This window comes from Topomyia yanbarensis, chromosome 1, assembly GCF_030247195.1.
Source record: "Topomyia yanbarensis strain Yona2022 chromosome 1, ASM3024719v1, whole genome shotgun sequence".
NCBI classification, from domain to species: domain Eukaryota; kingdom Metazoa; phylum Arthropoda; class Insecta; order Diptera; family Culicidae; genus Topomyia; species Topomyia yanbarensis.
The window spans coordinates 151,600,961-151,617,496 of NC_080670.1; the positions used below are offsets into that span (position 1 = coordinate 151,600,961).

The following is a 16,536-nucleotide window of genomic DNA, read 5'->3' on the forward strand; positions in this document are numbered from 1 at the left end:
ACTGGGACCTGTTTTTGGTTGTTAACCATTAACCAAAATTTTGCGGTTATTTGATGAAACTGTAACAATTATCAAATGTGAGCTTGAGTTGAAATCTAAGGATTATGGACCTTAACTATTCTTTAAACAATCATACATTTTACCGAGATCAAAGTGCCCAAGTCGTGACCTACCACCTGTCTAATATTATAGTCGGCTGTGATATTAATGTAACACAAAAGAGAATATGTTGAGATTAAGCTACTTATCAACATTGTTCAAATGATTAAAATGGTACAATAATATTTTCATCAACTGAGTTATTCTTGAAACAAATAAGTCTTTTTAAGTATCAATTAAACTATTCATTAAACAGATTTGATCAATTTATCGCGCTTTTCACTTATAGCACTACTTGTTAGACTACACAAACCACCTGTTGCCGAAGGCGTAGCTGAAACTAATGGGCGTACTTCGGTTTCTCGTTGAGATTTTTTCTGGTTCTCCAAGTAAATTAAACACTCGCGAAAGCCGTACAAAAATTCGTCCGCATTACTAGTGTTGAACACCATCGGGGGCTTTAGTTTAATGACATTGTCTTCTGGCCCATCACTACTGACAAGAATCTTGTGCATATTCTTCATTCGATCGACAACGGCTTTAGCGATTTCTGTTGCGGGTGTTCGTGCTTCTCGATTTGTGACCAACTCGATGCCAACAAAAAGACCTGCGCCACGGACATCGCCAATGACTTCGTGGTCGTGACGTAGAGTTTTGCACTGTTCTAGTAAATACTGGCCAACATTCAAAGCATTGTCCTGTAACTTTTCATCATCGATAACACGCATCACTGCATTCGCGATTGCACAAGAGACAGGATTGCCGCCGTACTGGGAATTTAGAGACGATAGTGTATTTCCAGCTTGGTTAATTTTAACAAAACAGATATACATACCGTATTAAAGTAGCATACACCCGTGGCAGCAAAACTTTCCGCGATTTCTGGTGTGGTTACAACAGCCCCCACTGGATGACCGTTTCCCATTGGTTTAGCAACTGTTACAATATCTGGAACTACTCCATGCGCTTCGAAAGCCCAGTAATGCGTTCCTATACGTCCGAATCCCACTTGGACCTCGTCGGCGATAACAACACCACCTGCATCACGAATTAACCTGAAATGATATATCTAGATTCAATGAACCGCACTTCTGGTTATTTAATGTCGATGTTCAACTTGTAAATCTTTTTGAAGTATTCTCTAGGTGGAATAATCTGCCCGCCGCAACTTTGCAAACTTTCAGCTATGAAGGCAGCGATTTTGTTTGAGTTTTGGTCAACCAGTTGAGCTACCTCATCGGCGTACAGTTGACCCAGATCAGTATCCTTTGGGTAATCGCAGTCTCGATATTTTCCCCGATAGACATCTGGGCAGGGTGCCTTGTGGAAAACGGAAGCTATTCATATTGCGCACTGCATCATCGCGCGAATTTCTTGTTTGAGTTTTTTTTCGATTCTCAATGAGTCAGTGATTCAAAAATGCAAGGATGCTAAAGATGTATTGTTGTTTAGGTCCAGATACTTACAACGTGTACGAAATCCGACTTGGGACCTCCACCAGGTTGATTGAATTTGTAAGGAGATATTTCCATCACCGCGGACACATGCCCGTGATAAGCACTGTAAAAATGAAAATAGAAAACAGTTAATCTGACCGTGTGACAAAATGCGAAGCGTAGAAGGATTCTGCGTTCTGAATTGTAAATATAGCCAATTATTAAGTAATAATCAGCAGCGTCAGTTCTATGACACTAATCGTGAAATTGTTACATTTCTTTATGTATGTTTTCGACAATCACGGCTAGTGCGCGCGTTGTTATCTGTTGCGCAGTGTAAATAATCAGCAGTAGAAAATAGAACCATAAATTGGAATTATCTACCGTTGCCATGCTAAAGAGTCTGAGAGACAGGGTACTTACTGATCCAACGTGATGATATCGTAACGCTTGGTGTGCTGCCGAGCCAATCTCAATGCCAAATCGTTTGCTTCAGATCCCGAGTTGACAAAGAAACACACTGATAGATTCGAGGGCATCTTTTCTGCTAGCGTTTGTGCGCACTTCACCAGTTCGTCGTGCAAAAAACGATTGTTGGTCGACAGAATTGCGATTTGGCGGGATCCGGCATCAACCACCTTTGGATGGCAATGACCCACTGAAGAGTAAAGTAAACGGTAATAAATATGGGGTATAGCGTATAGATAATCCATTGATACTGCGAGTTGAAGTTTGTTTCTTCACAAATCGTGGGGTTAAAGCGATGGTCGTGCCTCAAACTCGGTTCGCTACATCGTAATAATCTGCGACAAGATGATCTGCCAGACAAGCACATTTTACAGTCTCCGACCCTGTGTCTCACATTGTAGATGTTGAAACAATTGACACAAACAACTTTTTTTGTAATATTTAAACACAGGATTTACAAAATTAGCAGGGAGTAAACGGGAGTACCGAATCTTATCGAAAACACCAGGTTGGTAGCATTTTTTCTCGCGTAAATATTTATATGAGCCTAGTAACACACTTTGTTTCGCGGCTTTTGGAGCAATGTTCAGTGCAACGTGACCAGACGGCCCACGTTTCGCAGAACAGTCCCTAATTTTGAAAAAAAGGTCCCACGGTAAAATCATCCGCAATAGTTTACAATTGTAAAAATTCTCCGCGATTTGAAATTGATAATTCATTATAGAAATTTTTATTAGAAATGTGTAGATATGTTCGAGCGTAGCAAAAACTCGAATCGAGTGTCCCAATTATCACCCTACTATTTTAGCCCATGCGTTGAGCAAAGATGGAAGACGCTGATCCCCGGTCAAACCATTCGGAATTTGATTCGGAATCCTGAATGGAGTCATTATGGATTCCAAATCAAATGCAACAACCGACCCACTAAGACGTCCAAAAAATTGTTGCAAAACCGTTCAACACGGGTCCAACGATGGACGTTTGTTGAACGGTTATTTGGACGTTGTACAAATTGGTCCAACGAACGTCCTTTATTGGACGATTTTGAAACCAACCGTTCTTAGAGGGGATTCTGAGTCGGAATCGGTTGTTGCATTTCATTTGGAATCCATAATGACTCCATTCAGAAATCCGAACCGGTTCCGGAATGAGTTTAACTGGGTCTAACCAAAGGTTTCAATTTGGTAGGGTGAAAATAGAATGAGGGCAAAAATAGGCTCATTACCCTACATGTTTTCAAAGAGTAATCAATTTTCCTCAAATTAGGGATCGAGTCTCCACTAATCTAAACATTTTCCATTTTTTGTTGTTTTCCAGACATGCTCATAGTTCTTGTCCAGTGTAATATTTTTATGAATTTTTTTTAATGATAATCAATCATTCCTAGAAACTATCTACAACTACAAATTATTTTTTTACCATTTCACCACCACCTTTTAAAAAATTATCAACTTTCTGTTCAGGTAAAAAATATACTGCGAGACGCATGGACACATAAAATTGCATTTGAGCTCAGTCATTTCAGGAAGCATGCGGTGAAGAAACTATAGAAGAAACCTCGCGAGAGTGGCTGAAAAGGGATGTTGGTCTCTGAATCGGTTCAAGTTTCGACAAATTTCGATATTAGCAACAGTTGCGAGTAGACCACCCCAGTAACAATTGAAATTTTATAGCACGCAAGTGCAATCTGAGTTTTATGTGTGACTATAAAACTACCATAGAACCCCAATTGTTACTAGGGCAGTTACACAGTAAAGGTTAGTCAGCGGGCTACCATCGGGATCTAAGAAGGAAAAACACGAAGCAAGAGAAAATTGGGATATCGTTGTCTGTAGAAATTTCATCGCCGATGATCCCTCCATTGGAGTGGTTAACAGCTAAATGTCGAAAACATACATCGGACAAATAGGAACGAATTGCGCCAAGAAGGATAAGAAACCCTGCGAAGGTGGTCGCATATATATGTAAATCATTACGATCGACTTCTCCGTATCGGTTCGTATCTCAACAGGTGACGATATTTGCAGCAGACCTGAGCAGGTTAGCTATACCGCGAAGGTTGGCAACAAAAAGCAGCAATGGAAAAACATGAACGATTAACACAATCCCTATTGAAGTAGTACCTAACGGTTACCCCGAATAGATTAATGAATAGATTGCGAGTTACAAGAGGTTTAGGTTTAGTCGGTAAGCTTAACTATTAAAATCCAATCGAACACTACCACGAGCCGACAGGCAGCGGTGTCTGTTGAAGATTCCTTCTCGATAGCAAACATCTACCCAATTTGTTGAGCTGAGTCGATTGGTACACAAGACTTGGTCCTCCAGGACTCGGAAAAAATCTTCCAAATTTGAGGGTTTCGATACCTTTCTTTTATAAGAAACGTAAAAAAATCAAAACCCTCCCCATGGGAATTTTCTGTGCACGGGTCTGAATGAAAATAATTGATATTGGATGACAAACGGTTGATATACAAGTGTTTTAGAAACAATATTTTTTAAATACTGACTTTAAATTACAATTTTTACAATTACTTCGGAATCACAATATTTATTATTATTATTTGACCCACTTTTTTAGCTGACTTTGTTTTATTCTTTTTAGTAAAACTTGCAGTACACAACTCTATTACCCTATCTTGTTCATTAAAATATACCTTTCCGGTGGTAGAGAAAGATTTAAAATTGATTAGGTAGCAACTGAGATATGGCCGGCCAAAGTAAGCGTTTCCACTTATCTGACCCCCTTGGTAATGGCTTTAGCTAGTTCAAGACTACAGGGTGAATCGATAATTGTGGTGACACTTTCAAACCTGCGTACCTTACTTGATATTCGAGCAAAATTAACCAAATATTATCCTGTTTCTTTTTAGGGTATTTTGTTTATAATTCGAAGCTGTCAGTGAGATTTCGGTCGAGATAGAAAAAAAACAGTAAATCGTTAGAGAAAGGAATGTGTGCACCCGCACAAACGCTTGGTTGTCCCATAGCGCCCTGGGAAAGCTGATGAATATACATAATTCGAACGTCGCCCAAAGGTTCCGAAAAGTGCTGGACTGAAACCGGGAACATCGTGCGAACAAACCGAGCGCGAGAAAGCGCTGATTGCTCATTTCAATTGGATTCCGAACATATCGACGTGTGAATTGGCCAAAAAACTTGATGTTTCGCAAAGGTTCGTCCAGAGGATTCGTTTATTTATTTTTATTTATGCGGATTGAAAACGGACATAAGAACTATATCAAAGCGGATTTTAAGCAGTTGCCGGCACAGTAATACTTCACGGTAAGGAGAAATTTTCTGTGGTTGTCCGTTTCAATTGGTTGAACTTTCGAAATCTTCCTCGAAGTACCTAATTCGGCAGTTTATATAAACTTGTGGCAAACGTATATAGTGAACCATTCGTGACCCAAAGCCGGGAAAAGCACCATGAACAGTGAGATTTACAAAACTGAGAGCCCCCAAAAGTACCTTTTCGTTTTTGAGGCAGCACGATCAAAAACCGGTATTTTAGCCCCATTTTTCATGCCACTACTCCAACACCATACAGGGGTGCTATGCGCCTAATTTTGAGGGTATTGTACAAAAATACTTGAACCCACTAAACTGTTTGAACTCCGTCTGATCGAAACATATTGGGCCATGGTGAAGCGCGAACTTCGGAAGATCTAAAGAGGGGCGAAGGACTAAAAGAAAATTTTTGGGAAGTGGATAAACAAAGAAAACGTGTCTGAAAAATCCCAAATTTTAACTTACACTCTACAGCTGTAACGATAAGCTGAAATAAATACAAATACTGAATTCTAGGACAAATCCAGAAAAAAAATCAAGAGAGGTTTTGAAACTTCGATTTTAAAATGAACATTGTACAATACGTAATTCGTGCAAACCTCATTTGATGAAAATCAGTATTGATGGTTAAATTTAGCTTGAAAAAATTTTGTGTTTGAAACTAAAATAAAGCTCAAATTAACTAGTAAGGAAAGCTAAGAAAATTTAGAGCCATAGTTTTGAAGTGAGATGTGACAAGGTCATTAGAAACAGACTTAAAATCTTACGGGCCAAGTTTTTGTATTCTGCTGGCAGGAGTCGGGCTTAGGCAGCATAACTACGAATCACTCAAGTCTACCAACATGTCTCCTGGTAAAGACAGATTTGTCCCTCTTTACCCGATCAGAAACACATAACAAAAAGATTTCAAAATTATATCTCGTTTTGTTACTTATTATAATTTTCTGTTATTTTAACTACTAACGAGTCCAAATTTATAACACAATATGTTACGAAAACTGTATTCTGTTATAATGTTATAAACTTGTTATTCCATTCTGATCGGGTACCGTGACTTCTAGCTAATTGGGCTAATCGTTAAAAAGTAAAAAGAAAATGTGACTACATATTAGTCGAAATAAAAAAGGGAAAAAATAAAATTCAAACTAATTTAAAATTTCTCAACAAGTAGAAGGGGGTCCGGACCCCCAGAACCCACCCCTGGATCCGCCACTGTCTGATTTACTGTAAACTTTTGGTTTCATTCCGGTAACTATAGCCGATTTACCAATCAATCTAAAGTATCGCCATAATTATCGTCTCACCTTTGCCCAAAATGAGAGACTCAAAAACTCTTCTTATCGTAGGTATGTGATTACAGAAAGAGTCTTACATATATGCCAGGATATTCCCCTGCTAATCTGTATACAAATGTTAATTTGCTGAGATATCAATTTCCAAATTTGCTGGCCGCATGAATGTGCGGAAATTGCAGAGCTGAATTGAGTGTGTTCATTGAGCAATTCCACCAGTTCAGGGCACTCGACAAACGTTTGAAATTATTTTACAGACTTTCTCGGCAATATGTGACAGTTAAGCTTACGATTAAATGAAGTTAATTAGCTAAGAAAATCCTTGACCAGAAAAAATAATTTATCATCGACATTTTTGCAGCGAAGTCAACTGTTGGTATCTCGGTAATTAGTTTCGGTATCTGAACAAAAGCTCATTCGAATGCTACTGAAGTGCTTTCTTATTGACACGCAAAGTAAAAACTTGTCACTACAATCCCATTGAGGAATTTTCGCCATCTGTTTCAACAGATAATGATGATGAATGATTCTTAGCATACAGTTCTAGTGTCACGATCCTATCGACACTCAGTTAGGGCTAGACTACCACCATACGAGACCAAGGCTGACACGTGCTCATATCATCAACTGTTGAAATCACAATTTTAAATGCACCAACGTAGCTCACAAATGAAGCGTTCGGGTGAAGTCATTGGAAATCTAACCAATAAAATAGAATAAAACATACAATGACTAAAATCAGTGCTGCCATTCCTCTTTTCGAAACTCTACCCTTAAACACGCCTTTAATCCACCTGACAGTGTGATGAGACATTTCATAAAACTATTTCAACTCTCCCCGCATATTATATCGATTAGGAACATTTGGAACATGATGTTTCGCTGTTTTCTATAACACATACTACATGGAACAGCAGCTCAGAGAAACGATCTGATGTGACAATAGGACAACATCAGCGCGACGAAGCTCGAAATTCAAAATTAATGGAAAAGTAAAGAAACATGGCTTTTACATTATACGAGCATTCGAATTATTACTAATGCCTTGCGAATAAAATGGCATAATTTTTCCATAAATGGGATATATGGAAAAACTGAAGTTCTCATAAGGGATATGCTAGCCCAAAAAATCGAAAAATATATTTATTGCATATTATGAAGAGCATATCATCAATAGCGTTTCCTTAATTTTCATGGCGGTCTGATAACTAGAACTAAAATAGCAGCTCTTGATAACACGCTACCTCTGAGGTGGATTCGTGCCTAGCTTTCAACGCATTTATTCCAAAATTGATTTTTTTCGATAAGTATCCATCATATTTAGGATATCGTTTAATCACTTGATATGAAACGTCCCAGCATTGTTTATACTCACAATAGATAATGATTGAATAAAGAAATTTTGATTTGAACCATTATTATTAATCCTAGTGCCAAAAAATAAATTTAAAAGCTCTTAAAACCCGATATGTGTAGGAATAATCGATACCATTAGTGAAACATTTTTTTATGCGGAACCCTTCTTTAGATCACTGAAGAATGACAAAAATTAATCTTTGTCATTTCATAGCTATTAAAAATCGTTTGATGTTATTTTCGTTTTTAAAGCGGTGCTCACATTCGGTCAAGTAAACGGGGAGATAGTGAAGGAAAGGGAAAAAGATACACTTAAGGCTAAAAAATGTGACTTCAAGAACGAAGCATCAACCCATTACGGATTTAAAATATAGGGTGATGTGCCTATTATGGCAGCAGAGCCTATTGTGACCCTATTTCGTACCCCTTGGTTTCGAACCAAGCATATGAGATAATGACAATATCGATTTGGCTAAAACAGGTGTGCAAAAAAAGCTCAAGTTATATTCTTTATTTGTTGTGCACATACGTATTCAGAACTATCCACTAAATCCAACTTTTAATTAAAACAAAATCACCTTATTGAAATATCTGCTGATCCGCCTCACTCGCGTAGTGAACCGAAACAGGACGCAACGGCGCTTAGCAAAATAAACACTTTCGAGCCAGCATTTACCGCCTCATATCTCGTTATTCCGGCACAAATATATTAAATATTGCACTGATACATACCTTTATTTTAGCTGGAGAACCTTTTTACGATTATTTCGCTTTAAAAGCACTCGTCAAACACTAGAATAGGCCTAGTGTTATAATAGGATAAAACTAAATACGGGGGTTCCTATTATTGGCATGTTTTGCTGATACACTACCACAATCAAAACCAACTTTTTGCATCCATCATACAGAAAAGAATCACCAGTGCGGCCAAACCAAAACATGAACTTGAAAACATAATGTTATGCAATTTCAGGTATAAGTAATCAATTATTTCAAGTTATTCAACTAATTGTTGATCGCAGATATTTTATTTTCATTTGCACATACAATTTGGATCGAGAGGAAGTAATGTGTGATGTGAACTTTATATTCCAGTTGTTAACTTTCGCATGGTTATTTCCTGCATGCGCAGTTCTGGGCGCTCTTCTACTAACAGCTGATGAGTTTCTTTCGTGTGCGTAATGTTTACGTTTGTTTTGATCGGCTGAAAAAAGCAGAATAATTCGTTTTACAAATCACGCGTTGGCGTCCATGATCTGGATACCTAGTTAGAATCGACGCAAATGAAATATGAGGCATTGCGTTTCAACTAGATTGTTTTTCGATGAGGTGGAAATCGGCACACCCATGAGGCGATAATTGGAACGTTCAGGTGGGAATAGATGCACAGAATAGAACATTTATTTTCATTTATGCTGAAAATTGAGACAATTCTGCCAAATAAGCATTATACAGATGTTTAAGAAACAGTACACTGACACTTTATTCTGAAAAAGGTTATAGGTAATATGGCTTCTTTTTAAGTTATTCAAAAAATAGTGCGACCCTCTCCATAATGGTGCCAAAATAGGCTCATCACCCTATGTGCAACCATAGATTACTTTCTATTCAACCCTCCAGAAGTCACGTCATAAATATCTACCTTTAAGCGATCGACTTGAGCTTTGAGGACCGATTTCTTCACCCTCGCTTAACGCTTAAGCCAGGTTTAAACGTATTGGAAAACCTGGACAATTTCGGCTAGATTTCATATCGTTTTGTACTCAGTGCACTAGGATCAGACGCCGCGTCAATGACAGAACGTTCTGTTTGAACCTTTACTGCATCTAAGCATGACTGTTTACACTTAAGGCTAAAAAATGTGACTTCAAGAACGAAGCATCAACCCATTACGGATTTAAAATATATGTGCAACCATAGATTACTTTCTATTCAACCCTCCAGAAGTCACGTCATAAATATCTACCTTTAAGCGATCGACTTGAGCTTTGAGGACCGATTTCTTCACCCTCGCTTAACGCTTAAGCCAGGTTTAAACGTATTGGAAAACCTGGACAATTTCGGCTAGATTTCATATCGTTTTGTACTCAGTGCACTAGGATCAGACGCCGCGTCAATGACAGAACGTTCTGTTTGAACCTTTACTGCATCTAAGCATGACTGTTTACACGTAATTGCTATAATCTTCACATTAGAAGGATGCGTCGCGAGTTTGATTTTGATTATCACGTGTTTTGTCGTTAAACAACAAGGCCGGGGTGTGAGATTGTATCACGCGGCAATCACGAGCGAGTCCAGTTCAATCCCTACAGCTGAGTTGAAACTGAAACGTGCTACAGTGTGGGTAGTGCATGACGCGCGAAGTTCTTTTAGTGGGCCAAACATTATCAGTGAGTAACGATAACGAGACGAGCCAGTTCAAATCCAATTTATATTACTTACTTACTTAGCTCAATAGATTACAGGATGCAGAATCATATGTAATGGGCTTATTACACGGTGCTACGGTAATTTTGATCTTATTAAGTGGCCTAATATAGGGTATAGGTCTCGTCAAATGGAACACAAAATAATTAATGAACACTGTTGTGCACTGACTGATTTTTTTGATTTTGTTGTTTGTAAAATTTCTGCAACGATTTGTCAAGCTCTTTAATTGTACGTCATTTTTTGACCTATGACAACCTATAAAAATGCAACAAAATATATTTATGCAAATCGTGCACGAGAAAACACAGCGGTATATTTACTGAATAATTTTAAAAAGAAATATGGAAGTCAGACTAATACTTTTATGAAAAGTCTTACTCGGCAGCAGTTTCAACATCCATACAATAACAATGACGTTTCAAGGTCTCCAATGTCTGTTTTCTCGAGTCAAAATTAAAATTTTAATGTAAAAATAAAAATTCTAAATCTATTCAGTAGATACTACGAAATTTATTCCCCAAATAACAGCTCAATTTCAGGCCTCGATCGTAGAGGACCCCATTTCTTTTTTTGACGAAGAAGCAAAATATTAGATGATAAACGGTGAAGTTATGTGCCAAATTTATATGTGTAGTCAACCTGTAGTTGTTTTTTCATTCATTATATGGACGATAACCCAGGGGTTATTTGCGTAAGCTAGCGACGGCTACTGAAGATAAGCATACTTAGATTAATTCATCAAGGAAGAGGATCTTTTTATTTCACCTTTCCGACTCCATTCGTTTTTAGCGAGGTTTTTAGTACGGTCATAACTCTGTGACCCAAAGCTATGAACTCGTAGCACAGACTAACAGACATAACACTTAAAAACAAAGCTTCGCCCGCTTTAACGGTCATTTTAAATATGTTTATAGTTGGGACTGTGGCAACATTTGAAATTATGGCGCCACTGATATATGCACAAGCATATGGGGGATAGACCACTAGTGAAAAATTGTTTCCAAACCTGGAGGGTAACCCACCAGTAAATGAGTGTTTGAGACTGTGAATAAAACGTGGAGCTAGTGTTCTGGGAAAATTGTCGGATAAATGTTTTTTGAGGGAATTCCCTCATAGTGTTATGTCTGTTAGTCTGTGCTCGTAGCTCGGATACTCGTTTAAATAGTTGTGATAGTGCCATTTCTAATTTTCAACGCTTATTACGTTCAATTATATTTTTATTAGTTAAATTAAAGTGTTTAGGACATACCTAATAGTTTACTTGTAAAATTAAATTATGAGACATATTTAGCCTACCAATACTGAATTAATTGACTTTGTATGGTGATCCCACGAAAAATTTTAATTTCCGATCATTTATCTTTTTACAAAAAAATTGAGGGTCACTTATTTGCATTTGAGAACTACTCTAATTGTTGTTTGATGTGACATCGTCTTTTGTTCATGTTCCTTTACTCATGGTGCTTAGTTTTTTAGCTCGCCTTAGGCCATTGCCAACTAACTAATAAATCAATTATTTAATAACTAAGGCATTGTAGAAAATCAATTTGTTCAGACTATGCAAGCAGGGGTGCATTTTGTGGGGGAGTTGTCTTCTCATCTTGTTATAGTTTTATAAAACTGCAGTCTCAAAACAGACGAAATGGTAAAGTGTATTTGTTGATTGTTTATAATTGGTTGAAAAAAACCAGCTTGACATCTCAAGAGAAGAAAATACTGTCAATCTTCAAAACTATACGAACTGAACAAAAATACAAATTAAAATAAGTCCATATTTCGAAATGTTTTAAATGATGAACTAGTTACAATCACAACAGATCTTAATGTTGGTCGCAGTGGTTTATCTCTTATACAAAAATCTGTTTTAATCCACCTAGTGGTGCAATTGTGCCTTTCTCATTTGTCAAAACTACGATTCCATGGCTGGTTATGTTTAATACAACGGTGGAAATGTATATTACATACCCAGTACGATTTGCACATACATGCAATGGATCGACAGCCACGATCTTGAGATGCTATGTGTCGACACTGAAACAACGCTTAAAACCATCGGCGGGTCAAGGAAGAGGATCTGGGGGGTTCGGACCCTGCCAAAAATTTTCAACTTGTTAAGAAATTTTAAGCTAGTTTCAATTTTAAAGTAGCAACCCCTCACTGGATACTGCTACCTATGCCTAAAAAAGTCAAAAAAATTGCGGCCCTCCGGACCGGGATTAGGTTGACGATTTTTAGAGTGATTGCATAACCTTTCTATATGAGAAAGGCAAAAAGGTGCCAAAGTAAAAAAAGTCAATTCTAGTCAAAAAATTTTTTTTCGATATTTCATTAAATCTCAACGTTTCATGCATTTTAAAGTCACTCGGCATCAAAAATGCAAATTTCCACTTTGAAATTTTCCCTTACTCCTCCCTTTGAGAATTTTTCATTTCAGTTTATATGGGAATTTTCTGTGTGGACGCACTCTGCAACCCGTAACTCTGGAACTGGAAGTCCAATCAATAAAAAAAAATCAATAGCAGCCGATGGGAAGGTTGTACCTTTCATTTGAGACTAAGTTTGTGCAAATCGGTCCAGCCATCTCTGAGAAACAGAGGTGACCTTTTTTCCACATACACACATACATACACACGATGACGATTTTTAGAGTGATTGCATAGCCTTTCTATATGAGAAAGGCAAAAAGTTAAAGTCAACAATACAGATGACTTTTATTGGATTTCGAATTAACTGTAGCTGCTACTGTAAATTCATGCCCACATTCAGATATACGGTAGACTGAACTTTGAAGAGTTTTTCATATCTATTCACATACATGGTGACTTTCAGCATTGTCACTTAAATTGACTATTTCTCTTTTCTTTTTCTAAAATATCTTAAAAGATTGAACGATTAAAGTGTATCTCATAAAAATTACTATTTTTTATTTGGCATTTCATACATTCGTCCATTGTAAATACTTTGTTTGTAGCACTTTTAGGGCATTGTATGGTGCATATTTTTGCTGAAATAACAAAGTTGTTATCTCTTCTACTTGAAAAGTTAAAAACACAGGGAGTGGGCGTAGCGTAGTTGGTAAATCGATTGCCTTGTACGCAGCGCACCTGGGCTCGAGTCCCGACCCCGCACGTAGCGTTAGAAATTTTTTATAAGAGATTTTTCTAACCCGAAGAGGCAAATGACCTTAAGGTTAAAACCTCTATAATCAAAATAAACCCTAAAAAACCTAACATATTTGATTCGAGCTTTTTAATGAAATTGACAAATTAAAAATCATCATCCTTGCAAGATTTAAAGAAAAGTTTTTTTTAATAATAATTAATAATTAACAATTATTGTCCAAACAACAGAGATAAACAAAATTGGAAAAAGTGACATATAAAAAGCCTTTAATTTTTTTAAAGGCACTAACTAAAATATTTAAAAAATAAAAATGAACACATCAATCATTAGAGATAGCCATATATTTTTCTCAGCAAAGTGAAGCAACTGTATTGTTTTATAATGTTGTACATTATTGCGCAGTATAATTTCACAAAAATTTTGTGACCATTGAATGAGGATTAGGATTTTAATGGCAATTTAAACATCGCTATGTCAGGCAATTCTAATGATTTTCATTTTTGAAACCACAGTATCTATCCTCACTTGTTAAATGTGTTGTTCTTTCAATTTTGATTCGATTTGAGCACAACTAGCTTCATTTGAAAGGAAATTTCAAGAACATTGTTTATCATTTCAAAATGTTTGCCAAGCTTGTTTTGAACTATGATTTATATTTGCAAATATATTTTGGGTTGCGTGATGGCGAACACTTTTTTCACAAATGAGTTCTGTGCAATCAGGTGAAACACTTCGCAACGGTCACTTATTATACATTCCCTGGGAAATCATGTCTACTTTTTGAATTTCAAGGTCTTGTTTTACCCCTTTTGCCTGGAGAGCTTTAAAATCGACATTTTTAAATGTTTGTTGATATGGAAGCGCATGGTTCCTGGTGCAACATAACAACTGAATAAAACGCAAAAAAAACGCTTTATGAAAAAAATTGAAATAGTTTTGTCCAAATATTATGTTGATATTGATATAACTAATCAATAAAAAAAGATCTACTATGAAAATGGTATTATGCTAATAAGAAAGGTTCGCTAACACTATATGGAAAAAAAATATCTCAATTTATGAACTCAGCACCCCAAAATTACCCTAGCATGTGATTTTCAGACAGATTAAGCAATATTTTTGGTTTTGTCTGATTTTTGTACGAAGACCCGCCACTGTGCGACGTAGTGCAAAACGAAAATTCTATTAGACTTACCATGTGCGACGTTATTGATGCAGTCTAGATAGCGCGTACCTTCCTCATCAAACATATATTGACCCTGACCACGAACTATTTTCAACGGATCGCTTTTGTAAAATAGTTGGCAGGATTTGCTGAAATGATATAGATGAAGGACAGATTTTTAAACGTTGCAACGCTACGAACTATCAAGGTGTGTTCAATTTTAAATAGAACAAGACCATTGTTTGAGAATAACCACTATTTTTTAGAAAGACAGCCCCTACTTTTGTAATTCTTGCGGGACAGTCTTGGGGTCTTGGGTATATTTTACTAACGCCTCCATTTTTTAAGCGAGCAATAAAACAACTATCTAATTTCGCAGATATATTTGTTCGCCAAATTAAATTATTAAATATTTACATCAACCTGTTTATTTTCGACTTTTTCCACTCACGTAACCTACACTCGAGTATCAGTTATACCGAAATTTCTCCTCAAGGGTAAATTTTGATACTTGACTAATATCGAATACTCTTACCTCTCATGCCAATTTGGGCTTCATGTACACATTGCAATCTCCTAGCTACCACAACCACGTGTTGCATCAAAAGTTTTTGGATAAATGTTGTATACATTCAAGACTTTTCAAACTACCATGGACCAAATGTTTCATTGTTATTAATATTCTGCAGATGATTTACGGCATTCTAAGAAAACGAAGATACTTAGGTTTTTTCAACCGTTGAGGTTGGGTATCACGAATTATGATGCACTTTGAAGCCTTACATAACAAAGATTGCACATTATTATACGTTTATCTATCATATTCCTAACACTCACCCTATATGCTTGTTCCGCAATTTGATAGTGTCGATTTTTGGCATGTCCTCCTTAATCTCCATGATATTTTGCATTTTCGGTTCGGGCAAATTTTGTAAAGGTATTGTTTCTATTCTTTTGGTGACACGCAGTTCTTGTATCACGTCACTTCGACTTCTTTTCTAAACAAATTTTAGCAATCACTGCGCACATTCGATTTTATGTTGACTGTAATGTAAGTCTAGCGGATGGAGGGCTTTATTTTCCACCGTCCACCTAGATTCACGTTACCCATCGAGATGATAATGTCAAACTGAGGCAAATCTTGGAGGCCCGCCAGTATTTGTACTTTTCGCATGCGTCGATTTATACGTTGCTAATGTTTATTTTGCAGTCGAGACACTAGGCGTGTTTCGAAATTCAACATTGCTCAACAATTGGTCATCGATGACCAAATTGTTGAGTTAAACATGGCCGCCGTAATTTTTCCCGTGAGCGAAAGAGAAAGTTTTTGCTCTGTTATGATACAAAACTTCGGATGCAACATTTCACGTAGGAGAGCGGTGACATACATATCTTCTCACCTGCGAGCGGCAAAGAGAATTTAAAATTTCACCCAATAAGGGTTGCCACATGCACAGATTTTTTCAATCAGGTTTTTATATAGTAAATAAAATGGTAATTACCGGTTTGACCATACCAATTGATGTACAACTAAATAGCGTCATACTTTAAACAACGTCGTTAAATTAGACAACTAAGACAACTATTTAATGTCGTGATTTGATACTCTACCTAAAAGATGAACACAAATAAATTTCAGATTTTCTTGATATCCACTGCACAGTTTAGTGCACAAACAGACCTGGCATCCCTTGTTGTCATGTTTATACTTTTACATCGTGGCCTCAATTTACTCTTTAGCACCAGGTAAATAAATAAATTTAAAATTGTCTCAATTTAAATCAAGCAACCTTTATTTTTCACAGGAAAATCTTCTTTTCCAATGTGGTAATAATTAAATACCAGCTGTACAGAAAGTACATGTCGAGTCGCAATA

General features: G+C 36.9%; 1 protein-coding gene across 2 annotated transcripts; it reads right to left on the minus strand.

Moving 5' to 3' along the window:
* Nucleotides 1-229: 229 nt before the first annotated feature.
* LOC131677585 (alanine--glyoxylate aminotransferase 2-like) lies at nucleotides 230-15,799 on the minus strand. Of its 2 annotated transcripts, XM_058957486.1 has the most exons (8): nucleotides 15,498-15,799; nucleotides 15,196-15,438; nucleotides 14,691-14,809; nucleotides 1,959-2,193; nucleotides 1,566-1,659; nucleotides 1,217-1,419; nucleotides 935-1,154; nucleotides 230-869 (listed from the first exon to the last, which is right to left on the minus strand). In XM_058957486.1, the coding sequence occupies exons 3-8, from the start codon at nucleotides 14,743-14,745 to the stop codon at nucleotides 348-350; spliced, it is 1,329 nt and encodes a 442-aa protein (XP_058813469.1). In that variant the 5' UTR covers nucleotides 14,746-14,809; nucleotides 15,196-15,438; nucleotides 15,498-15,799; the 3' UTR covers nucleotides 230-347. The 2 variants fall into 2 exon arrangements, with proteins under 2 accessions (XP_058813469.1, XP_058813462.1); XM_058957479.1 differs by lacking the exon at nucleotides 15,196-15,438.
* Between the last annotated feature and the right edge of the window lie 737 nt (nucleotides 15,800-16,536).